At 44.9% G+C, this 27,408-nt stretch overlaps 1 protein-coding gene across 2 annotated transcripts in view; it reads left to right on the top strand.

The window, feature by feature from the left end:
- The window catches only part of TDRP (testis development related protein), a 165,785-nt gene that overhangs the window by 40,995 nt on the left and 97,382 nt on the right, over positions 1 to 27,408 (top strand). The window contains exons 1-2 of one of the 2 annotated variants that reach the window (XM_056565674.1): positions 26,123 to 26,138; positions 27,269 to 27,362. In XM_056565674.1, the coding sequence (XP_056421649.1) occupies positions 26,137 to 26,138; positions 27,269 to 27,362 (96 nt within the window). In that variant the 5' untranslated portion in view covers positions 26,123 to 26,136. Of the gene's footprint in view, positions 1 to 26,122; positions 26,139 to 27,268; positions 27,363 to 27,408 lie in introns of those variants that run through there. The other variant, XM_056565675.1, reaches the window with a different exon arrangement.

The following is a 27,408-nucleotide window of genomic DNA, read 5'->3' as shown; positions in this document are numbered from 1 at the left end:
TTGGCAAAAAGACCTTCTGGCCAACAGCTAACTATTATGCACAGATATCAGTCTGTAGTTAAACAACCGTAATTGTTATGCTCCTGCAACTGAAGATCTGCCTTGTTAGCAGGCTTGGGCCACCAGGTTGGTTGCGTATCCACATTATTGTTTGATTATTGTCACTTGAATATATTCTGCAACTTGCAAGATAAATACTGCAAACAAACGTGCATACAGAAACACACATGCAGCATTAGACTCTTTTTCTGGAACAATTTAAATAAAAATATTATCTTCAAGGTAGAAAGAAGTCTTCTAGGAACGCCACATCCTTTACATCCTTTAGCTAGTTTAACAATTGCAAACACCTTATGTTAAATACAAATCAATATTACATTGACATTTGCTGGTCATTGAGCATCTATATGTCATCAGTATTGCACCCATTTTATGTATAAATATTATGGATGGGTTCTTTTCTATAAAGCATCGGGAGCATGAAAAGTCCCTTTGTCATATGCAGAGCTGATGAGCTACAACATTGTATTTATTTTTTATTTTTGTTTATTTATTTATTTTTTATAAGACTTTCCAAAGATTTTACTGGACATTTTACATTTGCAAAATGGATAAAAATGCATTTTCATATTACATATTTTTAAAAAAAATATTTTTGTATACATTATTGTGAACAGCCCTGTACATTGTCTATACACTACAAATTTCGCAGTGGCTCCATTTGAGCTATATTTTATAGAGAACATGTACCGTATTACTTTTTGTTTTAGTTGGCATGCTGCTTGGCTTTCTGTTGCTCGTACTGCCGCCTTACAGAGATGCCTCATTTACAGAGTTTGATTTCCCAAATAAAAGGTTCCGAGTCATTTAACAGCTTATGACCTGTGAAGCCTGATTTACAATGGTGCAGTTGGCAAATTTGTCAACCCTTGTGCAGTCTCTAGGAGGCAGGAACACGCACATACACAATGTAATGTGGAGCAACTAATCACACATTAGCTTTATTAGTCTGAATAAAAGCAGCACATGGCAGTTATGTGTCACACATCTAGTAACCGCATTGCGAAACTGCTCACGGCTTGACTATGAAGTTTTTTTTTAACCCATGTAGATTTTTATTGTGGACAATGGTATCATATATTCATATTCAGCAAGAAAAAATCTTTAGAAGTATTTAACCCCTTAAAGGGGTACTCCGGTGAAAACCTTTTTTCTTTTAAATCAACTGGTGGCAAAAAGTTAAACATATTTGTAAATTACTTCTATTAAAAAATCTTAATCCTTCCTGTACTTATTAGCTGCTGAATACTACAGAGGAAATTCTTTTCATTTTGGAATGCTCTCTGATGACATCACGAGCACAGTTCTCTCTGCTGACATTATTATAATAATAATAACGCTTTATTTATTGTTGTCCTTAGTGGGATTTGAACCCAAGTCCCCAGCGCTGCAAGGCAGCAGTGCTAACCACTGAGCCACCATGCTTCCCTTGGCATACATCTGCTATGCATGGTTGCTAAAATGGACAGAGATGTCAGCAGAGAGCACTGTGCTCGTGATGTCATCAGTGTTCCAAAAAGAAGGAATTTCCTCTGTAGCCTTCAGCAGCTAATAAGTACTGGAAGGATTAAGATTTTTTTATAGAAGTAATTTACAAATATGTTTAACTTTCTGCCACCAGTTGATTTAAAAGAAAAAAGGTTTTCACCGGAGTACCCCTTTAAGGACGCAGCCCATTTGGACCTTAAGGACTCAGACAATTTTATTTTTACGTTTTCGTTTTTTCCTCCTCGCCTTCAAAAAATCATAACTCTTTTATATTTTCATCCACAGACTAGTATGAGGGCTTGTTTTTTGCACGACCAGTTTTCCGTTGTAATGCCATCACTCACTTTACCATAAAATGTATGGCACAACCCAAAAAATACTATTTGTGTGGGGAAATTAAAAAGAAAACCGCAATTTTGCAAATTTTGGAAGGTTTTGTTTTCACGCCGTACAATTTATGGTTAAAATGACGTGTTCTTTATTCTTTGGGTCAATACGATTAAAATGATACCCATGATAACATACTTTTCTATTTCTGTTACGCTTAGAATCTCAAATTGTTTAACCAATTTAGTACGTTTAAAATTCCCCTATTTTGAAGACCTATAACTTTTTCATTTTTCCGTATTTCATTTTTCCCAGCGATCTCAGTTGCGGCACCCCAGACATCCAGTGCATGGAGCGAAGTTCGCTCTGTGCCAGATGATTGGCATTGCGGGGCGGAAGCCGATGACGTCCCACGCCCGCTCATGACCTTTGGATAGGGGATAAGATGTCTAGGGGCAGAGTACCCCTTTAAAATAGTGGTGAGCCACTGGTGTTATGGCAGCACCACGGGGTGTAGCAGTGTAGGTAGCGGGGCCAGATGGTATTAACCACTGGGGAAAGATGTTATTAACCCCTAGTGTTCGTGATGCCAGGATGTGGTTGTGTGGTGTAAGGTACTGCCGACAACCAACCCAAAATGGCATATAGTAAATGAGAGTCCAAAGTAGGTTTTGATGCAACTGGAACTTTACTGAAGAAGGCAGTATAACAGTCTTTACAAAGCCAGTATAACAGTCTTTACAAATAGCCAACTTCCACAGAGATGATCGGGACACAGGGAACCTAATGCTTGCTTGGACTTGTAGTGGTAATAATGATGATGCAGGCCACTGTGCTACTGTTATGACTTTGGTAGGGACAGTAGAGACTTGACTTGTACTCACAGATTTGATGTGGCTGCAGACATTTAGGCTTTGGCCTAGCTATGCTGGACTTGTACAGGACTTGTGCTTGCTTTGCTTGCAGGAACTAGAGAGAAGAGAATGTGTAGACAACAGCCCCTTATATATCAGGGGGCTGGACTAAAGCCCATTGGTAGCTGGTTGCTTGTGGTTACCTGTGCCTCTGGAACTCTGGGTATATCATGTGATCACATAGCACATGACATATCACATGACCTTAGGAAGGTCCTATACAGTGTAAACATCCTAACAACCTTCATATATTACTTACATTCACTATACAATACATATAATAGATGTACATACTTAATATACAAGACAATACCATATAAGTACTTTGGGGGGACCCTGCAGGGGAGCCCTGTGGACTTGAGGGACTATACCTGAGGGGACTTTAGGACTGTACAGAACCATGTTCTGTACCGGGACACCACAAAAGGCTTTAGGAAACTACATCAATTTGAATAGCACTGAAAGTAAATAAAATATGCTAAGGAACACATGCCCTCCCATTCATTCACTCATACCCTTGGTTGAACTTGATGGACATGTATACTTACTATGTGACTATGTAACAAGCCAAGCAATCATAAGTAGTGTGCTGCATGGAGGACAATAACCAACTAGCTAAACTGCACACAATTTATCATGCCTCTTTATCATGTGGTTACAGGCCAAGCGGTTTTCACAGGTGAAACATCATCCTTTTTTTTTATTTTTATTTTATCTCGGTTGCTCATCTCCTTTATAGAAATGAGAAATGGAGACAAAAGAAGGTAAAGGATCCCATTTATGTCAAAGGGCTTTTTTTTATTCTCCGCTGTACTCTGTTATTGTCTGTTGCGTTAAATTTACTTTATTTTTGAGCAGAGAAAAGACGGGCATGCAGAGTTGTTTTTTTTCCATCATAAATAACGAATTATTAATTATTAATATAGTAATTTAACAATGAAGTCTATGGTGATGCAAAGAACTCCATTATACTCTGCTATTTTAATTTGTTATTTCATCCGTTATTGCTACTGAGCATGTTCTGAAAAAGAAAAAAAATAAACGGATGTTTTTACAGATAATAATAGATGTTAACGGTCCATTATTTTATATGCACGTTTTACAGAATATTTTACCATTTTACTTTTGTTAACATCAGTTTCCTATCCATTATGAGTGACCCTTATTATGTGTCAATAACATATCATAGTGGATTTGAACAATGCTGATGTGAACATAACGTGTCACATATTTATAAATGATAGGGCCAAAAACCTCAGTGATTTGCAGTAAATATATGTGGTTTGGGCAATTACTCCCCATTTTGAAGACCTCTGCTTGCTGTTACACACCTGATGGACTTGTTACAGTGTGGTAAACTACATAATCATTGTTAAATTAGGATTTATTGATAATCATTTGTTGTAGGTTTTGTAACAGTGGCCCAGATTTATCAATCTGCCTTAAACCAAATCAGTTTGGTTTTCCCATAACAACCAATCACAGCTCAGCTTTTATATCTTATGAAGCTCTGGTAAAATGAAAGCTGAGGTGTGATTGGTTGTTTTGGGTAAAACCAGGCTGTTTTAGGCTGGTTAACCAATCTGGGCCACTGTGTACACACAACAAAGCAGCATAGTTTAAACCTCCTAAGGACAATGGATGTAAATGTACGTCCTGGTGCCCTGGTACTTAACGCTCCAGGATGTATATTTACGTCCTGTATATAAAGAAATCTCAGGAGCTGCACTCACTTCATGCACAGCAGGTCCTTGCTACTATCAGCAGCCAGGAACCTGCCAGTAATGGCGGACATGAGCGGTCGCACTGATGCCCACCATTAACCCTACAGATTCCTTGATTAATACTGATCATGGCATCTGTGGCATTATCAGGGCATTATCGCACCACAAAGCCTGATATTGCTGCTTTTTGGTCAGTTTTGCCATACAGTGTGTGGTGACCCTGGGTGTTGGTGGGGCCACGGGGTGTAGCGGTGTCGGTGGATGGAGCAAGATGGTATTAACCCCAGGGGAAAGGTGTTGTTAACCCTTAATGTTCGTGACGCCAGAGTGGTTTTTGGCTAGGCAGTGAAAGGAGAGTCCATAACCAAGTTATGGCTTAACGGAGGCTTTACTGAGTTATGACAGGTGTTATTATCTTCACAGCTAGGCCAGAATCCCAGAGAGGTGGCCAGGAACACAGAAGGACCTCACAGCTTGCTGGGACCAATTATACTTGTAATAGAATTGACTTGAGGCTTGACTAGACTGTAGATAGTGACGGCAGACATAGACTCGACTTACTGGAATGACTGTAGATTTGAGGCCTTCCAGGTACAGGGCCCAAGCACTGAGATCTCTGGTGTTTGCTGGTCTCAGTAAAGTGGTGGAAGAGACAAAAGAGGCAGAATTGTAATGGCCGACCCCTTATATAGAGGGAGGCTGAGCCAAACCCCATTGGTCAAGCTGCGGGTCATGTGTTAAGCTGGTGCCCCCTGGGTAACATGAGATAACATAAACATAACATGTGACAGAGGTCCTATATACTGACTATACATTAATACACAGACTTCAATTCTATTACAATAAATGACAGTATAGTAACAGCAGGGGAGACACTGCAGGAGAACCCCAGGTCACTGAGGGACTCAACCTGACAGGGCCTAAGTGTAGTGCAGAACCATGTCCTGTACTGGGACATCACAAGTGCACTGCATAAAAACTAAACCCTCCATAAGTGGCAAAATTGCAGTTTTCTTTTTAATTTCCCCACAAAATAATATTTTTGTGGTTGCATCATACATTTTAGGGTAAAATGTAAAGGTGTCATTACATAGTAGAGTTGGTCATGCAAAAAACAAGCCCTCAGATGAGTCTATGAATAGAAAAAGTAAGAGTTATGGTTCTTAGGCGAGTAGGAGAAAAATATCAAAAATGCAAAAATGAAACTGACTGTGTCCTGAAGGCCAAAATGGTCTGTGTCCTTAAGGGGTTAAACACATGTTATGTAAATATATACCATAAAACACAGCAGCAACACCTCCACCACAAGCTCAAATGGCTCCAGGCTGATCACATTCTATATAATACAATACTCCAAATTTCCTCCAGCATAAATGGTATTTCTTGGGCTCTGAGGGAACTTCAAGGACCAACCTTGCTTCTCCAGGCATCTTCATGCTCGAAGAAGCGGGACTGGCCGTGCTCTGGCAGGCTCAGGTTCAGGCAGCAGGTCTTGCTGGGTAGTGTGGTCAATGATTCACTGATCAGTGATGTCCCCTACTGGCTCCGCTGGTCATCACTGGTCATTCCCTGCAGTAGCCACTGGTTAATGTTCTAAAGTTCGGCGCTGCGGACACTTTAGAACAGTAATGAACGGCGGCTGCATAGAATGACAAGTGGCATTCCAGATGCCACACAGAGGGAGGAAAGCAGGGGAGAAGATTAGGTATCGCATCTGGGCTTGCTGCAGCCGCTGCTAGTCACTGTTATAAAGTGGCTGCGGCCGAGCTGCTGATCTTTAACAAGCAGCCAGCACTGCAGCCACTTTATATCAGTGACCAGCAGATTTATCAGCGTATAACAGGCAGGTAGGTTTTTTCCTATTATTTTAGTTCGAAAAGTGTTTGTTATACACCAATAAATACGGTATCTGGGTTACAGTTAGAAAATGGGGTAGGGGAAAGAGTGTCAGGGAAGCTAGTCCTGATCTGGCAACAAGTTTGCCCGGTTGGCGGATAAGCAGGATGACAGTTCAGGGCTAGAATTGCTGCAGCAACAGTGGCAGTGGGGCACTTGCTCATGTAAGGAGGAAAGGAAGAGCGCAGGGCAGGCCAGACAGCTGCTGGTAATGGGGGACTCAATTATCAGGGGGACAGACAAGGAAATTTGTCACAGACAGTCAAAGACCAGGATCATCAAACAGTGTGTTGTCTTCTTGGCGCTTGAGTTCGGAACATCACAGATTGGGTTGACAAATTGGAAGGGCCTGGAGTAGAAACGGCATTCATGATGCACCTTTAACAAAGTAAGAGGTAGTTGTTCTAAAAAATTATTTCGGGGACTTATGTAGCAAGTTTAAGGCAAGGACCTAATGTTACATCCTCTGTATTATTACCTGTACCAAATGCCACACCAGAGAGGCAGCGGGTGATCAGGGAGCTTAACAAGTGGCTCAGAAATTGGTGTTGGAAAAGGGGGTTTAGGTCTATGGAAAACTGGTCCGACTTCTCTGTCGGATACAGGCTCTAGGGTAGGGACAAGCCTCACCTCAATGGGTGAGGGTGCAGCTGTGCTTGAGGAGAAGAAAGCTAGAAAAGTGGGGGAGTGTTTAAACTAGGGACTGTGGGAAGGGAAACTACAATATAGAGGGGGAAGACAGTGTAGATAGAGAGCTGAGGATAGTGATTAAAACCAGGGGTTGAGAGAGGGGGAGGGATTAGATCATACATAACAGCCCACAGGAAGCCTCAATAATAAGATGGAGGAACTGAAGCTTTTAATGTTGGAAGAAGACGGCGACATAGTGGGGATCAGTGAGACATGGCTGGATGCGAGCTATGACTCGGCAGTTGATTTGAAGGGTTATCCTATATATAAAATCCTGTCCTAGGCCCATTCTGTGCAAAGATATAGGTGAGTACTGGGTACACTTTTTTTCAATATGTTTATTAATGACATTGTAGAAGGATTACAGAGTAGAATTAAAATATTTGCAGATGACACTAAACTGGATATTGTGATGACCACAGAGGAGGGAGATTTATCAAAACCTGTAGAGAGGCAAAGTTGACCAGTTGCCCATGGCAACCAATCAGATTGCTTCTTACATTCTTAACAAGGCCTATGAAAAATGAAAGAACCGATCTGGGCATCTTTGCCTCTCCACAGGTTTTGATAAATCCTCCCCAATTATGCTTGTGCTTAACAAAAACACTAAGTAAAATTTCTTCTGAAAAGGACTTGAGAATATTGGTGGACAGTAAGCTCAACTTTAGTGACAAGTGCCAGGCAGCTGCTTCCGATGCTAAGAAAGTCATGGGATGTGTGAAGAGAGGTATAGAGGTTCGTGACAGGGACATAGTTTTGCCTCTGTATAAATCATTAGTCAGATCACATATGGAGTATTGTGTCCACTTTTGTGAATCAGTATTTAAGAACAACATGGCTGAACTGGAGAGGGTGGAGAACAGGGCAACAAAGATACTTAATATTATGGGAAGGTTACAGGACCAAGACAGGTTATCAAGCTTGGGGAGCTTTAGTTTGGAGAAAAGACATCTTAGAGGGTGATCTTTTTATACTTAGCACGGTAACCATGACAAGGGGGCCTCCTCTACGTTTAGAGGAAGGAAGGTTTTACCATCAATCACATAAGGGAATTCTATGACTGGATGCACATGTAGTTTTGGCAAAGGCCGAGCCCTAAACTAACCTCTTTCCCCAGGAGAGGAGGGTAAGATTTTAGACTGGCTTCTGCATCTATTTGCTAGGAGACTTCATGTGACCAAATCAACCATTCAGCTGTGCAGTAAAACGTAATCCATGTGAAAACATTAATTCTTTGCACTGTGGTTACCTCAGTGTATGCATGACAAAAAGTATAGTGCACAGACTTACATTTTTAAACTTCTCCAGTAACTGAAATACATAACACATATGTCCAGCAAACCTGTAGAAACTCAAACACCCGACAACTCAAATGGATAGCAGCCAGAACTGCTGTACTGGGACACCTCAATAATTTCTCCTAAAAGTTTTTTTGTACATACAGTAGATTGACAGAGCTAAAACCTGTGTTTGGTGGGGATCCTAATTAAGGTATCACTATTTATAATCAGATAATAATGCTGCAGTGGGACTTTTATAGTAAAGGTGTTTCCTAAAATCTGCCTGAACAGCAAACCAATATACTATATTCAGTGGCGTAGCTATAGAATTCGCAAGGATCGCGACCGGGCCCCGTAGCCTGGGGGGCCCGCCACTGCAAGTCGCTCTGCCTACGGCTCTCATTCATTGTGCCGACCTGGCGTCCCCAGTCCATTTGCATCAGAGCATGAAATACCTTTCACTGCTGTGCAGAGGCTCTTCCCCCAGCTTAAGAGCGATGCGTGGCCGTACAGATACGGTGGCCGCGTAATGATGTTCCCAAAATCACAGCAAGGGTGCATCACTACGATCTACGTCATTACGCGGCCACCGTTTCTGTATGGAAGTGCACCTCTCGTCATCTGGGGGAGGAGCGTCTGCCCAGCTGTGTAAGGTATCTCAACTCCAATGCTCATGGACCGGGGACACCGAGTCGGAGCAATGAATGAAAGCCAGAGGCGGTACAACTGTATCTTTTGCCTCTGACTCCTACAGCAGCAGCATCGTCCTAGATGAAATGTGGTGCACTGCTGGATGCAGCCACATGGTAAGTGAAGATTTGGGGTCCGGTGGTGGGGCGGGTTGATATGAGATTTGAGGTCCAGAGGAGGGGGGAGGGATGATATGAGATTTGGGGTCGAGAGGAGGGGGTCTGGAGGCAGTGTGTGTATGAATGATGTGTGTGTATGTACTGTATGTATGATGTATGAATGATAGATGTTGTGTAAGCAAGATGTATGTATGTATGATGTGTGTAAGCTAGAAAGATATATGTTTGATGTGTGGACATGTATTATGTTGGGGGATCTGGAGGCGGCGGGTGTATGTATGATATGTGTTTATGTATGATGCATGTGTATGTATGATGTGTATGTATTATGCATGTGTGGGGGGTCCAGAGGCGGCGTGTGTATGAATGATGTACGTGTACTGTATGTATGATGTATGAATGATGTGTGTGTAAAAATGATAGATGTGTGTAAGCAAGATGTATATGTATGATGTGTGGAGATGTGTGTAAGCTAGAAGGATGTATGTATGATGTGTGGAGATGAATTATGCAGAGGGATCTGGAGGCGGCAGGTGTATGTATGATGTATGTGTATGTAAGATGTGTGTGTATGTATGTATTATGCATGTGTTGGGGGGGGGGGGGTCCGGAGGTGGTGTGTGTATGAATGATGCATGTATGTACTGTATGTATGATGTATGTATGAATAATGTGTGTGTATGAATGATAGATGTGTGTAAACAAGATGTATGTATGATGTGTGGGAGGGTACAGCGTATAGCATGGTTATTTTTAAGGGTTTATATTCAGGGGCACTGTGTGTGGCAGTATTATATTCAGGGGCACAGTATGTGGCAGTATTATATTCAGGGGCACAGTGTGTGGCAGTATTATATTCAGGGACACAATGTGTGGCAGGATTATATTCAGTGGGTACAGTGTGTGGCAGTATTATACTCAAGGGCACAGTGTGTGGCAGTATTATATTCAGGGGTACAGTGTGTGGTAGAATTATATTGAGGGGGAACAGTAGGTGGCAGTATTCAGGGGGAACAGTAGGTGGCAGTATTATATTAAGGGGGTACAGTGGGTTGCAGTATTATATGCAGGAGGTACAGTGGATGGTAGTTTTATATTCAGGGGGTGCAGTGGGTGGCAGTATTATATTCAAGGGGTACAGTATTTAGCAGAATAATAATGATTATTGTCTTCATACAGAGGATGTGGATCTACTGACAAAGTGAGGAGCCTATGATGTCCGGGCGTCAGACTCTGCAGAGAAGATGGCGCTAGAAGACGTCCTGACGTCTGGACCAGATGGAGATAAAAGAAAAGGTAACAGAGAAGACGTCACTCAGGTCACTGATATCATTGTGTATTCTCCTGACTGTCCCATCAGAGCTGGAGTCACTTGTAAGTTCCACAGTGATGATGGGTGATGATGTACCCTAATCTATGGCTCTCCAGCTGTTGAAAAACTACAACTCCTATACGGCCTGAGGCTCTCCAGACATGATAGGAGTTATAGCTTTACAACTGTCACGATGCCGGCTGGCAGGTAGTGGATCCTCTGTGCCAGAGAGGGATTGGCGTGGACCGTGCTAGTGGACCGGTTCTAAGCCACTACTGGTTTTCACCCGAGCCCGCCGCAAAGCGGGATGGTCTTGCTGCGGCGGTAGTGACCAGGTCGTATCCACTAGCAACGGCTCACCTCTCTGGCTGCTGAAGATAGGCGCGGTACAAGGGAGTAGGCAGAAGCAAGGTCGGACGTAGCAGAAGGTCGGGGCAGGCAGCAAGGATCGTAGTCAGGGGCAACGGCAGAAGGTCTGGAACACAGGCTAGGAACACACAAGGAACGCTTTCACTGGCACAATGGCAACAAGATCCGGCAAGGGAGTGCAGGGGAAGTGAGGTGATATAGGGAAGTGCACAGGTGAACACACTAATTGGAACCACTGCGCCAATCAGCGGCGCAGTGGCCCTTTAAATCGCAGAGACCCGGCGCGCGCGCGCCCTAGGGAGCGGGGCCGCGCGCGCCGGGACAGGACAGACGGAGAGCGAGTCAGGTACGGGAGCCGGGGTGCGCATCGCGAGCGGGCGCTACCCGCATCGCGAATCGCATCCCGGCTGGCAGCGGGATCGCAGCGCCCCGGGTCAGAGGATGTGACCGGAGCGCTGCAGCGGGGAGAGTGAAGCGAGCGCTCCGGGGAGGAGCGGGGACCCGGAGCGCTCGGCATAACAGTACCCCCCCCCTTGGGTCTCCCCCTCTTCTTAGAGCCTGAGAACCTGAGGAGCAGACTTTTGTCTAGGATGTTGTCCTCAGGTTCCCAGGATCTCTCTTCAGGACCACAACCCTCCCAGTCCACTAAAAAAAAAGTTTTCCCTCTGACCTTTTTGGAAGCTAAGATTTCTTTGACAGAGAAGATGTCCGAGGAGCCGGAAACAGGAGTGGGAGGAACAGATTTGGGAGAAAAACGGTTGAGGATGAGTGGTTTGAGAAGAGAGACGTGAAAGGCATTAGGGATACGAAGAGAAGGAGGAAGAAGAAGTTTATAAGAGACAGGATTAATTTGACACAAAATTTTGAAAGGACCAAGATAGCGTGGTCCCAACTTGTAGCTAGGGACACGGAAGCGGACATATTTAGCGGAGAGCCATACCTTGTCTCCAGGGGAAAAAACGGGAGGAGCTCTTCTTTTCTTATCCGCGAACTTCTTCATGCGTGATGAAGCCTGTAAGAGAGAATTTTGGGTCTCTCTCCATATGATGGAAAGGTCACGAGAAATTTCATCCACAGCGGGCAGACCAGAGGGCAAGGGAGTAGGGAGGGGGGGAAGAGGGTGACGGCCGTACACCACGAAAAATGGGGATTTGGAGGAAGATTCAGAGACCCTGAAGTTATACGAGAATTCGGCCCATGGGAGGAGATCTGCCCAGTCATCCTGGCGGGAGGAAACAAAATGTCGCAAATAATCACCCAAGATCTGGTTAATTCTTTCTACTTGTCCATTGGACTGGGGATGATATGCAGAAGAAAAATTTAATTTAATCTTGAGTTGTTTACAGAGAGCCCTCCAGAATTTAGACACGAATTGGACGCCTCTATCCGAGACAATCTGCGTAGGCAACCCGTGAAGACGAAAAATGTGTACAAAAAATTGTTTAGCCAACTGAGGCGCAGAAGGAAGACCAGGAAGAGGGATGAAATGTGCCATTTTGGAGAATCGATCAACGACCACCCAAATAACAGTGTTGCCACGGGAAGGGGGTAAATCAGTAATAAAATCCATACCAATCAGAGACCAAGGCTGTTCGGGGACAGGCAGAGGATGAAGAAAACCAGCGGGCTTCTGGCGAGGAGTCTTATCCCGGGCACAGATAGTGCAGGCTCGCACAAAGTCCACAACATCCGTCTCCAGAGTCGGCCACCAATAGAAGCGGGAGATGAGTTGCACAGATTTCTTGATGCCCGCATGACCTGCGAGATGAGAGGAGTGACCCCATTTGAGGATTCCGAGGCGTTGGCGTGGAGAAACAAAGGTCTTTCCTGGAGGAGTCTGCCTGATGGAGGCAGGAGAAGTGGAGATCAGGCAGTCAGGTGGAATGATGTGTTGCGGAGAGAGTTCAACTTCTGAGGCATCCGAGGAACGAGAGAGAGCATCGGCCCTAATGTTCTTATCGGCAGGACGAAAGTGAATCTCAAAATTAAATCGGGCAAAGAACAGAGACCACCGGGCCTGGCGAGGATTCAGCCGTTGGGCAGACTGGAGGTAGGAGAGGTTCTTGTGGTCGGTGTAGATAATAACAGGAAAACTTGATCCCTCCAGCAGATGCCTCCATTCCTCAAGTGCTAATTTAATGGCTAGAAGCTCTCGATCCCCGATGGAGTAGTTCCTCTCCGCTGGAGAGAAGGTCCTAGAGAAAAAACCACAAGTGACAGCATGCCCGGAAGAATTTTTTTGTAGAAGAACAGCTCCAGCTCCCACTGAGGAGGCATCAACCTCCAATAGGAAGGATTTGGAAGGGTCAGGTCTGGAGAGGACGGGAGCCGAAGAAAAGGCAGACTTGAGTCGTTTAAAGGCGTCTTCTGCTTGAGGAGGCCAGGACTTGGGATCAGCATTTTTTTTGGTTAAAGCCACGATAGGAGCCACAATGGTAGAAAAATGTGGAATAAATTGCCTGTAATAATTGGCGAACCCCAAAAAGCGTTGGATAGCACGGAGTCCGGAGGGGCGTGGCCAATCTAAGACGGCAGAGAGTTTGTCTGGATCCATCTGTAGTCCCTGGCCAGAGACCAAATATCCAAGAAAAGGAAGAGATTGGCATTCAAACAGACATTTCTCAATTTTGGCATAGAGTTGATTGTCACGAAGTCTCTGAAGAACCATACGGACATGCTGGCGGTGTTCTTCTAGATTGGCAGAAAAAATTAGGATATCGTCCAGATATACAACAACACAGGAGTATAACAGATCACAAAAAATTTCATTGACAAAGTCTTGGAAGACGGCAGGGGCGTTGCACAGGCCAAAGGGCATGACCAGATACTCAAAGTGACCATCTCTGGTGTTAAATGCCGTTTTCCACTCATCCCCCTCTCTGATGCGGATGAGGTTATAGGCGCCTCTTAAGTCCAATTTAGTAAAGATGTGGGCACCTTGGAGGCGATCAAAGAGTTCAGAGATGAGGGGTAAGGGGTAGCGGTTCTTAACCGTGATTTTATTAAGACCGCGGTAGTCAATGCAAGGACGTAGGGAGCCATCTTTTTTGGACACAAAGAAAAATCCGGCTCCGGCAGGAGAGGAGGATTTACGGATAAAGCCCTTTTTTAGATTCTCCTGGACGTATTCAGACATGGCAAGAGTCTCTGGGGCAGAGAGAGGATAAATTCTGCCCCGGGGTGGAGTAGTGCCCGGGAGGAGGTCGATAGGACAATCATAAGGCCTGTGAGGAGGTAGAGTCTCAGCTTGTTTTTTGCAGAAAACATCCGCGAAGTCCATGTAGGCCTTAGGGAGACCGGTTACTGGAGGAACCACAGAGTTACGGCAAGGGTTACTGGGAACCGGTTTTAGACAGTTCTTGGAACAAGAGGACCCCCAACTCTTGATCTCCCCAGTGGACCAATCCAGGGTTGGGGAATGAAGTTGAAGCCAGGGAAGTCCAAGGAGAATTTCCGAGGTGCAATTGGGGAGGACCAAAAGTTCAATCCTCTCGTGATGAGATCCGATGCTCATAAGAAGGGGCTCCGTGCGGAAACGTATGGTACAGTCCAATCTTTCATTATTTACACAATTGATGTAGAGGGGTCTGGCGAGACTGGTCACCGGGATGTTGAACCTGTTGACGAGAGAGGCCAAAATAAAATTTCCTGCAGATCCAGAGTCCAAGAAGGCCACAGTGGAGAAGGAGAAGGCAGAGGCAGACATCCGCACAGGCACAGTAAGACGTGGAGAAGCAGAGTAGACATCAAGGACTGTCTCACCTTTGTGCGGAATCAGCGTACGTCTTTCCAGGCGGGGAGGACGGATAGGACAATCCCTCAGGAAGTGTTCGGTACTAGCACAGTACAGGCAGAGGTTCTCCATACGGCGTCGTGTCCTCTCTTGAGGTGTCAGGCGAGACCGGTCGACCTGCATAGCCTCCACGGCGGGAGGCACAGGAACAGATTGCAGGGGACCAGAGGAGAGAGGAGCCGAGGAGAAGAAACGCCTCGTGCGAACAGAGTCCATATCTTGGCGGAGTTCCTGACGCCTTTCGGAAAAACGCATGTCAATGCGAGTGGCTAGGTGAATAAGTTCATGTAGATTAGCAGGAATTTCTCGTGCGGCCAGAACATCTTTAATGTTGCTGGATAGGCCTTTTTTGAAGGTCGCGCAGAGGGCCTCATTATTCCAGGACAATTCTGAAGCAAGAGTACGGAATTGTACGGCATACTCGCCAACGGAAGAATTACCCTGGACCAGGTTCAACAGGGCAGTCTCAGCAGAAGAGGCTCGGGCAGGTTCCTCAAAGACACTTCGGATTTCCGAGAAGAAGGAGTGTACAGAGGCAGTGACGGGGTCATTGCGGTCCCAGAGCGGTGTGGCCCATGACAGGGCTTTTCCGGACAGAAGGCTGACTACGAAAGCCACCTTAGACCTTTCAGTGGGAAACAGGTCCGACATCATCTCCAGATGCAGGGAACATTGGGAAAGAAAGCCACGGCAAAACTTAGAGTCCCCATCAAATTTATCCGGCAAGGATAGGCGTAACCCAGGAGCGGCCACTCGCTGCGGAGGAGGTGCAGGAGCTGGCGGAGGAGATGACTGCTGAAGCTGTGGTAGTAACTGTTGTAGCATAACGGTCAGTTGAGACAGCTGTTGGCCTTGTTGCGCTATCTGTTGTGACTGCTGGGCGACCACCGTGGTGAGGTCAGCGACAACTGGCAGAGGAACTTCAGCGGGATCCATGGCCGGATCTACTGTCACGATGCCGGCTGGCAGGTAGTGGATCCTCTGTGCCAGAGAGGGATTGGCGTGGACCGTGCTAGTGGACCGGTTCTAAGCCACTACTGGTTTTCACCAGAGCCCGCCGCAAAGCGGGATGGTCTTGCTGCGGCGGTAGTGACCAGGTCGTATCCACTAGCAACGGCTCACCTCTCTGGCTGCTGAAGATAGGCGCGGTACAAGGGAGTAGGCAGAAGCAAGGTCGGACGTAGCAGAAGGTCGGGGCAGGCAGCAAGGATCGTAGTCAGGGGCAACGGCAGAAGGTCTGGAACACAGGCTAGGAACACACAAGGAACGCTTTCACTGGCACAATGGCAACAAGATCCGGCAAGGGAGTGCAGGGGAAGTGAGGTGATATAGGGAAGTGCACAGGTGAACACACTAATTGGAACCACTGCGCCAATCAGCGGCGCAGTGGCCCTTTAAATCGCAGAGACCCGGCGCGCGCGCGCCCTAGGGAGCGGGGCCGCGCGCGCCGGGACAGGACAGACGGAGAGCGAGTCAGGTACGGGAGCCGGGGTGCGCATCGCGAGCGGGCGCTACCCGCATCGCGAATCGCATCCCGGCTGGCAGCGGGATCGCAGCGCCCCGGGTCAGAGGATGTGACCGGAGCGCTGCAGCGGGGAGAGTGAAGCGAGCGCTCCGGGGAGGAGCGGGGACCCGGAGCGCTCGGCGTAACAACAACAGCTGATTGGGTGATTGGTGAGGGTCCCAGCAGTTGGACCCCCACCAGAAAAATGGGCTTCTTATTCTTCAATGCCTGTTTTGTCTGTCTGGCCCTGCCTATTAGTCACTTATATACAGTGGTCCCTCAACATATGATATTAATTGGTTCAAGGAGAACCATCATATGTTGAAACCATCATATGTCAAGTACATATGTCTATGTAAAAATGGTAATTGGTTCTGGGGCCTCGGAACCATTGTATGTTGAATACATATCTCTATGGGAAACTGCTAATTGGTTCTGGGATGACCATTGTATGTGGAGTGTATGGGGAGTGTTTAACAAACCAGGGTGCCTCCAGCTGTTGCACAACTACAACTCCCAGCATGCATGTACAGCCATCGACTGTCTGGGCATGCTGGGAGTTATAGTTTTGTAACAGCTGGAGGCACACTGATAGGGAAACATTGATGTATGGGGTGTATAGTGTGTATATGTATTGGATGTGATGTGTGACATCGCATACAGTACTGTACAGTTCTTTAAATACCTTCAGGGGGGACAGAATGTCCTCCATTACGATCCTGCCGACTACAGCTCTATAGGAAAGGAAGGGGAGGGCAGCCAGCAGCTCATTGGATGCCTGCAGCAAGATGCTGCAGGCTATTGGCTATGGCTGCGCTGGGGGTGGGGCTTACACGGAGCTCACAGTGGAAGCCTGCGTGAGTTAGCAGGACAGCATGTGAGTAACAGGAGGCAGAACGGGGTACACGGGGCACATTAAACAACTATCTGTCAGTTGCTGAAGTTGTCAGCACTGTCAGATAGCTGTTTGTACGATGGCCCCGACACACAGCAGCAACATATGTCGATGCTGCCTTCAACATACGATGGGCTCTGAGAGGCCATCATATGTTGAAATGATCATATGTCGGGGCCATCATAAGTCGGGGGGTCACTGTAGTTGCGTATTCCCCTGTATTATTGTAGTTCAGCTTATTTACATTTTTGCACTGTATGAGTATGTCCCAATGATGGTCCTGGATTTCTGCAGTGTATTTCCACACTTTTGAGTGCATATTTTGTTGTAGATTTCTTTTTGCACAGAATAAGCATGAAATATGTTGCATGGCCTTCATATTAGAAAAAAACACTGACAAAATATTTGCTAAAGTGAACTGCTGTGTTTAGACCATTAAAGTAGATTTTTCTTTTTAATGTACCTAGCCTAGGGAAAACAAAAAAAATATATTCTTACAGGGAAAATAAAAAAATGATATACTTACCCTCCTTGCTCCTGTCACAGTAGTTCTCCCTAAGCCAGTCCCATTGAACAGCACTTGCTGTGTTTTGGCATTGGCCCTTGCACTGCTCTCTCAGCCAGTCACATATTGGCTGAACAGGCAGTGTACACACAACCCCAAACACACAGCAAGTGCTGTGCAACTGGATCGGCTCTAGGAGAACAGTGGCAGACGGATTGAGATAGGTAAGTATATGTTTTTTATGTTTTCCTATTACGTTGGGCACATTAAAAATACAATTTAAAAGATCTCTCGGAATACGCTTTTACAAACCATGGGACAATCATTGCGTGCTTCCATATTACACACCAAATGAGCTCCAAAAGACTCCATATGAACATGCCCTGAAGAGGAAAAAGGTCTGTCAAATAACCAAAACATAAAAAATTTTATGCCATTTGCTTTCTCATTACATTTCGGACACAGTTATGTATTATATAATAATATTATAAAATGCTAAAACTAAACTTTGTTATTTATAATTCAATCATTAAACATCAAATACAAAGTCCAGTACTCGAGAAGTAGATCTGGCACTACCTGCATAAATAGCTGTTACATTATGTGCTCCGGCCGCACACGCTGGCCGTGAGCGCATGGTCCCATTACCTGCTGCTGCCGGCGGGGCTGGCATTCGTATTGCGTGACGCGCCCGCATGCGAATCCCAGCCCGTCACTCACCTGGTGCTTCTCCTGCCCCCGCCTCTGCCTCTCTGCTCCGGCACACGTGTCCCTGTCCCCCAGGGCGCGCGCTGGAGCTTTATGAGTTAAAGGGCCAGTGCGCCCATTAGTGAAGTAACACCTGTGGCTCATTGATAAATTCTTCCTCCCCCTCACTTCCCTGCCAGATCTTTGTTGCCCTAGAGCCTTAGAGAAAGCATTCCTCTGTATTGCCTTGCCGTGTATCATACCCTTGCTCTGTGACCTGACTTTGCTCCTTTGCCGCCTTTCTACTGACTATTTGCTACATTCCTGACTATGCTACTGTGCTGCCAACCCTAACCTCCTGCTATCCAGACCACAAGTTGCCTTATCCCACCTGTGCCTCGGATCTCCTCAGCCGCCTGTGTGGTTAAGCCGTGCCAGGGGTAGCGACCTGGGTGTTGCCTGCTGTGGCAAGTCCATCCCGCTTTGCGGCGGGCTCTGGTGAAAACAATCGGCACCTTAGACTCCGCTCCCTGGTACGGTCCGAGTCATCTACCAGACAGGTCCAGCGGATCCTCTATCATCAGTGTTCCAGTCTACTGAAACGTGAGTGTTACAATAGCCAATAGTCAACTTACGGGAGGGGTCTGCCTTGCTGGAGCCTATTCAGTATATGTCCGGATAAGCGTTGCTCTATTTTGAGAAACACATCCGATATCTGGCAAAGTGTGAATAGAAGTAAAACAATGGTACTCACCATCCGGTTTCTTCAAGTTTATTGTAACAACTTCACTGGTATACATGAGACAAATGACAGGGAGACATCACTGTGTGCGGCGAGAGGAGGAACGCAACAATTGTTTAGTACGCCGCAGCGCACTTTCTCAAGCGTGAAAAAGTATGCTGCGTCGTACGAAACACACACAGTGATGTCTCCCTGTTGTTTGTCTCATGTATATCACAAGTTGTTACAATAAACTTGAAGAAACCGGACGGTGCGTACCATTGTTTTACTTCTATTCACACTTTGCATGGTGTTTGCAGTTAAATATTAGGCTACTGTTAATTCAAAGTTTACATGTAGATACACAAAACATAGCTAAAATGTAAAACTGTACCTCACTCTTTAGGGGGAAATGGTTCATGATGTGTCATGCAAAAACATAATTTTTTTTTTTTATCTGACAGACAACTGATGAGCAGTCAGAGCAACGTACTGCAATGCACTGTAATTCTGCAGGGGGGCAGTGTCATGCACAGAAAGATGTGCCACAGTGTCTGCTAGTGATGTTGTTCTTTACTTAGTAATAAGTCAGCTGTTAGAGGAGTGGATTAAGTGTGGTCCCTATTACTGGCCCCATAATATGGGGATCCTGCTAATACTATTCTGAGGATCTTGTTACTCTTTCTAAGGAGGTCCTATGTTATGCACACTGTGAGGGTCCAGTGGATGTCACTAATGTGGGAGGGGGCAGAGGCTGTAACTGTTAACTATTGTCACTTTTATAAGGATACATATACTTTCATGGAAGGGTAGGGATTTATTTTCACTGTTATGGGGAGGGATTGATTGTCACAGTAATGTAGGTGGTGGGGGGGGGGGGGGTGTTCGGAATCCATGGTTGTCACTGTTCTGGAAGATCTATGTATGTCACTCTTATGGGGACAGATATACATCTGTCCCTGCTGGCATATCTGTGCTTGTCACTATGATGGATCTGTTTTTGTTACTGTTACGGGGAAGATCTATTAGTGTTGTGGGCAATGTATGGCTGTCACATTTATGAGGGGATGTATGGTTGTTTTATAGGGAATCTATTGCTGTCATGGTTATGAAGGAAGCAATGGTTGCCACTGTTATAGGGGTGTGGTCTATAACTGTCATTGTTGTGGGGGTTTATGGCTGCCCCAGGTTGGGGGAGGTTTATAGCTGTTACTGGTATGTGGTTATCTTATTCTATTTATGTCATGGTTGTCCCCTGTATATATATCTGGGAGACAACTGACCTCTGATCTCGAAATCAGTGGCGTGCTAGTGGTCAGACCCCCCCCCCCCCCACTAATCAGATGGCTATCACCTGTCCTGTGGATAGGGGATAACTTTTGATTTTGGAATAACACCTTTAATTTCCCTACATATAAGTAGCATGCCTCGCATTTACAAAATAGTGACCATACAGCACTGCTAGCCTATAGAAAATGTAGGCAGTGGGCGTACAAAGGGATATTCCCCACAGAGTCACAGAGTGCCATGTAACGTAAGGCAGACACTGCTGCCAGCTCTCCCACGTGTCCATCTCTCTGCTCTATATATAGCTGCCCAGTTCCCAGGACCCAGTGCCACAGCACATGTTATTCCTTGGCCCGTTCCCTTGCACTATACCATGATATACTTGATAAGACACAGTATAAACATGGAGGTCCTGAAGGCTTTTACTGTGTACACAACCTCATTCCATGGTCTCTATGTACTTACCTTGGGAAGCAGCATAAGAAAAGGGGAAAAAAGGTGTTAATCTAATTTTGTAATACAATAAACTGTGTTGTTTTTACAATTGTCTCTCTTTATTTTCAAACAAACACTTTGTCTGCTTTTCCTGTTATGTGGTCTGTTCTCTGTTGTCTATAAATTTTTATTATGTCCCAAGACAGCAGAGAAAGCAGAAACCGAGCTATAGATACCAGAAGACAATAGCTTTATTGTGAAGTTTTTTTTTTTACCAGTCCATTGCAAAAATGTTTTATGTAATGTAGATAATACTATTATATGTATATTTGTTAAATACATTAATAAAAAATGGGTATATTTTTGTCCCCGGGGCACAGAGCCCTGCTTGTCCCCGGGGCACAGAGCCCTGCTTGTCCCCGGCGCACAGAGCCCTGCTTGTCCCCGGCGCACAGAGCCCTGCTTGTCCCCGGCGCACAGAGCCCTGCTTGTCCCCGGCGCACAGAGCCCTGCTTGTCCCCGGCGCACAGAGCCCTGCTTGTCCCCGGCGCACAGAGCCCTGCTTATTGCCAAGACTTCCTGCATTTTGTCTTTGCAAAGAGACACACAAGCAATAGCTGCAGAGACAAGCCAGGATTTTTTCACCCAAAACATACACATTTTTCAATCATTGTAAAACATGTAAAACATGTATATACTGTCATTATCTACATTATATAAAAAGTTTTTGCAAATGAAAGGTAAACTGTAAATAACACTTTGGTTAATACATTTACGATCCACTGCGGATTGTGTTCCTCTCACTTGATGAAACACATTGAAAATGGCTGATACCAGCAAAAAATAGCCTACATTACATACTGATGTGCCCTTAAGGTGTTGTGCTCTTCTTAAATGTATTCTGAGCTAAGTGTGTGCCTCCCCTGAAGGCAGTTTTTTTTTTTTTTTTTTTTTTTTAAAGCTTCTGCGTCTTTGAGTCATGCCAAATATGTATAAGCATATTGCTATTGAACATGCATATGTTTGGCCATAATGGATACCCTGCATTGATACTGGGCCTTCTACACAAGCAGGTTTTTGTACACAGCAGAGGAGTCTTCTCATGCAGCTATTTAGCCATTTGTTTTGAGAGCAAGTATTGCACATTTATACAAAACATTTTTTGCCCAAAATGTAAACTCTGCATTTCCCTGGGACAATTAGAATACTCTGCAAAATTTAAATGTATAGGGGTTGCACAAAAGTGGCAAATTTTGGGGGCAAAAATAAGCAGGGAACCATTTACAAGGCATAGTGTCCTTCCTCACCAATGATTGGCTTATCGGCAATGTGACGTATTGTCTGCAGCTGTGGGAAGAGTTCAGAGGAGACTGGGCGCAGTGATACCAAAGGCTAAGGGAGAGCAAGGGAGGTAAGTACAAGATTGTTTTACGTTATCACACAGTTTGGACCCTTTTATTGAAAAAACTATTGATGGATAACTCCTTCAAATAGGATTAGTACTGAGTTTTTAATATGATGTAATAGCATAGGGTGCCTTGAGTCTAGTGGTGTTTATACTTTATTCATATACACCCTATTGCCAAGATAGTGTGTGACCATTCAGGTAATGATCAGAGGGACTGATAACACTGTGTGTAAAGAAGCATGGGCCCTACATAGTGGGGCATACTGTAGACTGAGGGGCTTGTATTAGGCTTAGGTGGCAAGATCTTTACTGGACACACACAGGGCAGGGTATATTATATATATATTTGTGCTCAGGGCTCCAGACATGTACTAGTGACTGAAAACATTGCATACATACCTATACCAAAACTTAAACTTAGCATAGCGGTCAGAGGTGTGCCATAAACCGCATACGAGGGCACGCCTATAGAGGGCATGCCCTATAATTAAAGAATAAATTAAGGGAGGGTTGGGAGGGTTCCGCAAACTTCACGTATGCCCTACCTGAACGTAGAAGGGGGAGTTATATACTCAAGCCCCTTACTTAATCCCTATAAGCCCCACATAGAGGTGCATCTTTCAATCTGATGAAGGGGTTGCTATACCCCGAAATGCATTATTGTTTTTATCTTGTTATATTTATTCAATAAACAAGAACTTTTATTCACATCCTTTATTTGGTTGAGATACTTTTCACTGGACACCTGGGCGCCTTTATCAAGGTCTTCTTTTCTATCCCTTGAACTCCATAACAGGATCTCCTCTGGTTGCCTCCTGAGACCTTGGGCTTGCACAGGATCTTATACACCTCAAATTGAGGCTATATGTGGATTTACTATACGTTCAAGGTGAGCAGCCATTCTATAGAGTCTTCGACTCCCCTCCTCACCTGTCTGTTTTTCCAAGGGTAACGCACAAGGCGCCTCTTCTGGGCCTTTTTTTTCCATTTCTACTTCTACACAATCACTTCAAAGGGAAACTGACGGGATAGCTCTATGGCATACCTGACAAGCACCAATTCTGTGGACATTACTGGTGGATAAGGTCCGGATCTGGACCGCGGTCTGCCAGTTAATTAGGTCTTATTTTTGGGGTAGGGCTTATATTGCAGCCCACCCTGATAATCCTGCTAGGGCTTACTTTCGGGGAAGGGTTTATTTTCGGGGAAACAGGGTACTATAAGCGTATCAACAGAATAAAGCTATTAGCGTATGTCAAACATGAATGCAATGAGCATATGAACAATATAACTGCTACAAGCAAATAACCAGCATAACACTATGAGCGTATGTACTGTATGAATGCAATGAGAGTATGAAGAGTATAAATACTATAAGTGTAAAAAACAGTATCAACCTACATATGTGAAGTGAAATGCTATGTGAACATATGAACAATATAAATGTTATCAGCAGATAAACAGTTTAAAGCTATGAGCGTATGTACTACATGAATGCAATGAGCATATGAACAGTATAACTACTATAAACTTACAAACAGTATAAAGCTATGAGCGTATGTACTGCATAAATGCAACGAGCATATGAACAATAAACCTACCAGCAATAACCAGCACACTGAGTGTAAGTACTGCATGAATGCGATGAGCATGTACAGTGAAATGCTATGAACAAACAGTAACGATGCTACAAGCGTATGAAACACAAAAAAACTGCTATGAGCTTATGTATGGTAAACGCTAGTGTTGAGCGGCATAGGCCATATTCGAATTCGCGAATATTCGCGAATATATGGACGAATATTCGCCATATATTCGCGAATATTCGCATATTCGTTATACCCTCGTTTTATTTTCGCATATGCGAATATTCGCGTATGCGAAAATAACATATGTGAAAAGTTGCATATACAAAATTAACGCATGCGGCGAAAAGTCGCATATGCGAAAATTCGCATATGCGAAAATTAGCATATGCGGAAATTAGCATGTGCTAATTTACGCATATGCGAATTTCTGCACGTCAGTCTTACACAGTAGTATTACAGCCTTCTTTACACCACATAAGCTGGAAGCAGAAAGGGATGATCACTGTGATGTGTACTGTGAAGAAAAAAAAAAAAAAAAACGAATATTCGTAATTACGAATATATAGCGCTATATTCGCGAAATTCGCGAATTCGCGAATATGCGATATTCGCGAATAATATTCGAATTGCGAATATTCGCGAGCAACACTAGTAAACGCTACGAGCGAGTGAACATTGTAACTGCTAGAACGCCTGCCAGAAAAAACTATGAGCGTATGTATGATATGAATAAAAAGACTTTATAAACAATATAAAATGCTATAATCAGATAAACAGTTGAGCTATGAGTGTATGTACGGCATGAATACAATGAGCGTAAGAACAATATAAAAACTATAAGCTTATAAACAGTATAAGCTATGAGCGTATGTACAGCCTGCATGCAATGAGTGTTTGACCAACCACAGCCCCCAAGCGCACACAGCACAGCACAAACGCTATCACCTTTCCCCCATACCACCTCCCTCCACCCGAGCGCAAGCACCCCACCCTGTTTGTATGGATGTATGTGCAAAATAAATGCTATGAATGTGTGTGCACGTACATAAGTGCCATTCACAAATGTGTAATATGAATGCTAAGCGTATGTGCAGTAAAAAGCTATACGTGTATGTGCCGAATAAACGCTACAAACATATAATCGGAACAAATGCTATGAGTGTATGTGCCGTATAAATGCTGTGACCGTATGATGACAGAATAAGCCGCTCTGAGGGTTTGATGCTACGAGTGTACATAGCATTTATATGGTATAATCGTTGTAGCTTATATGCATCAGCACATAAACCGCTATGAGCTAAAACATGGTTCCAACGCCAAGAGTGCATGCACTGCACAGAAAACATGAATGCATGCACTATACTGCTACAAATGTAGTTGAGAATGGTGTACGTTATGACCGTATGTTTAAAAAATAAATTATAAATAGGTAGTAGATCTGGACAAAAAGAGGGGGAGCTATGATTTGACATATAATGCATAACCCCTTCACTTCTGTACAGACAAGTAGTCTACCTAGAAGCAGTAATATGTGATAGAAACATTGACATTTACCTTGGAAATTATTTTACCTAAAGGGACATCAAAGCTGCAGCCTGAGCAGCAAGCCTCACAGAAAATACCTGACCACCTCTGGACGCTCGTTACAGTGTGCCAGGCGCCATGGGAAAATGTACTGGCAAGACCATTATGCAACACCAATACCACTACAATATACAATCCATGCCTCCGGCCGCTATAAACTAGTGTTGGGTGCGAATATTTGCATTTCGAATTTTTATCGCAAATATTGCAAATTTGCGAATATTACGAATATATTCGCTATATATATAAAAAATTGCGAATATTCCCTTTTTTTGTGAATATTTGTATATGTGCATATGTGAAAATTTGCATATTCCTTCTTTTCACTTGTGGGCCAATTAGAATGATGCAAATACACTTGTCAGAGGTTAACAACAGCCCTAGCAACCATTAGTAAAGTTGCCCACCCCTTCACTGTTTTCTTTGAATACGCGAATATTCACATATGCGAATATAACGAATACGTGAAATTTGCAAATATAGGACAAATATTTGTCTATATATTCGCGAAATATTGCAAATTCGAATATGGGCAGTGCCGCTCATCACTACTATAAACTTCTGGACTCGCTGAACTATACGACCCCGGAGAAAGCAGGGCGAGCCTGCAGCCATGGTCCGCAGTGAACCTACCAGTGGAAACACGGATTAAAGTGTGCAGAGGTCCGCTGCCTCCTAGCCCCCCGTGACGGCCACATGGGAGCCAGGAAGTGGGCTGTCCGACAACTCACTCAGGAGCAGCAACAACCTCTCCTTACCTAGAGTGGCGCCGCCACCTGCATTCTCCCACATCACTACTTAGGTACCGCACTGCACTCGCATTGCCCCCCTCATATTTTCTTCACAGCAGGCGACATACATGTAAGTAATACTGACCTAAACTACCGCTCCGGTCCCGAAGTTTACCCAATCTATAGCCGGAGCAATCGCCAGTGCCCGACCCCATAAAATAATTAACAATACATTACCCACAGGTGTTGAGCAGCCACGCATCTTGCCGTGAGGCAGCAGTCAGGGCTGCGCAAGATGCCAAGACCGGACCACCTGACTTAGACCCTAGCGTCAAGGCCCTGTTAGAGTGAGCGGGTGTCGGAGCATTGGGGCCGGAAGAGTGGTGGGAGATTCAAACGATAAACCTCCCGTAAACTTCCGCAAACTTCACATATGCCCCGCCTGAACGTAGAGGGGGGAACTATATACTCACGCCCCTCACTTAATCCCTATAAGCCCCACCTAGAGGTGCAGGGGGGCGTAAAATACTTATGCCCCCTCGCGCAAATACAGCCCTATGGGCTTTAATAAATATATATATATATATATATATATATATATATATATGCAGGGGCCAAGTCTTCCACATAAGGGCTGGTCCTGCAGGACTCCTGCTAATGGAAACCTTGTTCCTGCTGTGAAAAAAGTGCAGGAACTCTGTTCCCACGCGTTCCTGTAGGATTTGAGCCCTTTGTATGTATGTATGTGTATATATATATATATATATATATATATATATATATATATATATATGAACAGACCACATAACAGGAAAAGCAGACACAGTTTTTATTTATAAATGAAGCACTATGTTTGTAAACACAATATACATTACAGTTTATTATGAAAATAAGGCAATTATTTCCAGGATGTCCTTCTCCTGTTCCCCGAGGTGTCTCCCTCAGACGCCATGTTCCCAGGACTGGTGAGGTAGTGGTGCCCCGGCTGTGACGTCACGCCTCCCCCTCATTCCATTCATTGTTCATGTATCTCCCGGTGTCTTATCTCCATCCCATCGTGAGCCCTCCCCGGCCGCTCCTCCCCCATCACCCACCCCTCCTCCTCCTCCTCCTCCTCCCCGGGATGCTGGAAGTGGAGCAGGCGCTGGAGGGCTCTTGTGTCTGGGATGGAGTTACTGCTGAGCCCTGTGTAAAGTTTTACTGTAGCCGAAGTGTTATCTGCCTGTCGTGACTCCACATTGTCCCCCTCTCCGTACACAGGCCCGGGACCTCAGACATGTGGAAGCTGAACAAGAGCAAAGTTCTCATAGAAGATACACCTGATGAAGAAGGGCAGACTCCGCCGGACCCCCAGGTAACCCCACACCTCACCCCTACACGAGCAGAGCTAGCTATCCTAT

The sequence above is a fragment of the Hyla sarda genome, chromosome 3 (assembly GCF_029499605.1).
Source record: "Hyla sarda isolate aHylSar1 chromosome 3, aHylSar1.hap1, whole genome shotgun sequence".
Classification (NCBI taxonomy): domain Eukaryota; kingdom Metazoa; phylum Chordata; class Amphibia; order Anura; family Hylidae; genus Hyla; species Hyla sarda.
The sequence above is the reverse complement of the archived record's forward strand: the minus strand, read 5'-3'. Positions and strand labels throughout refer to the sequence as shown.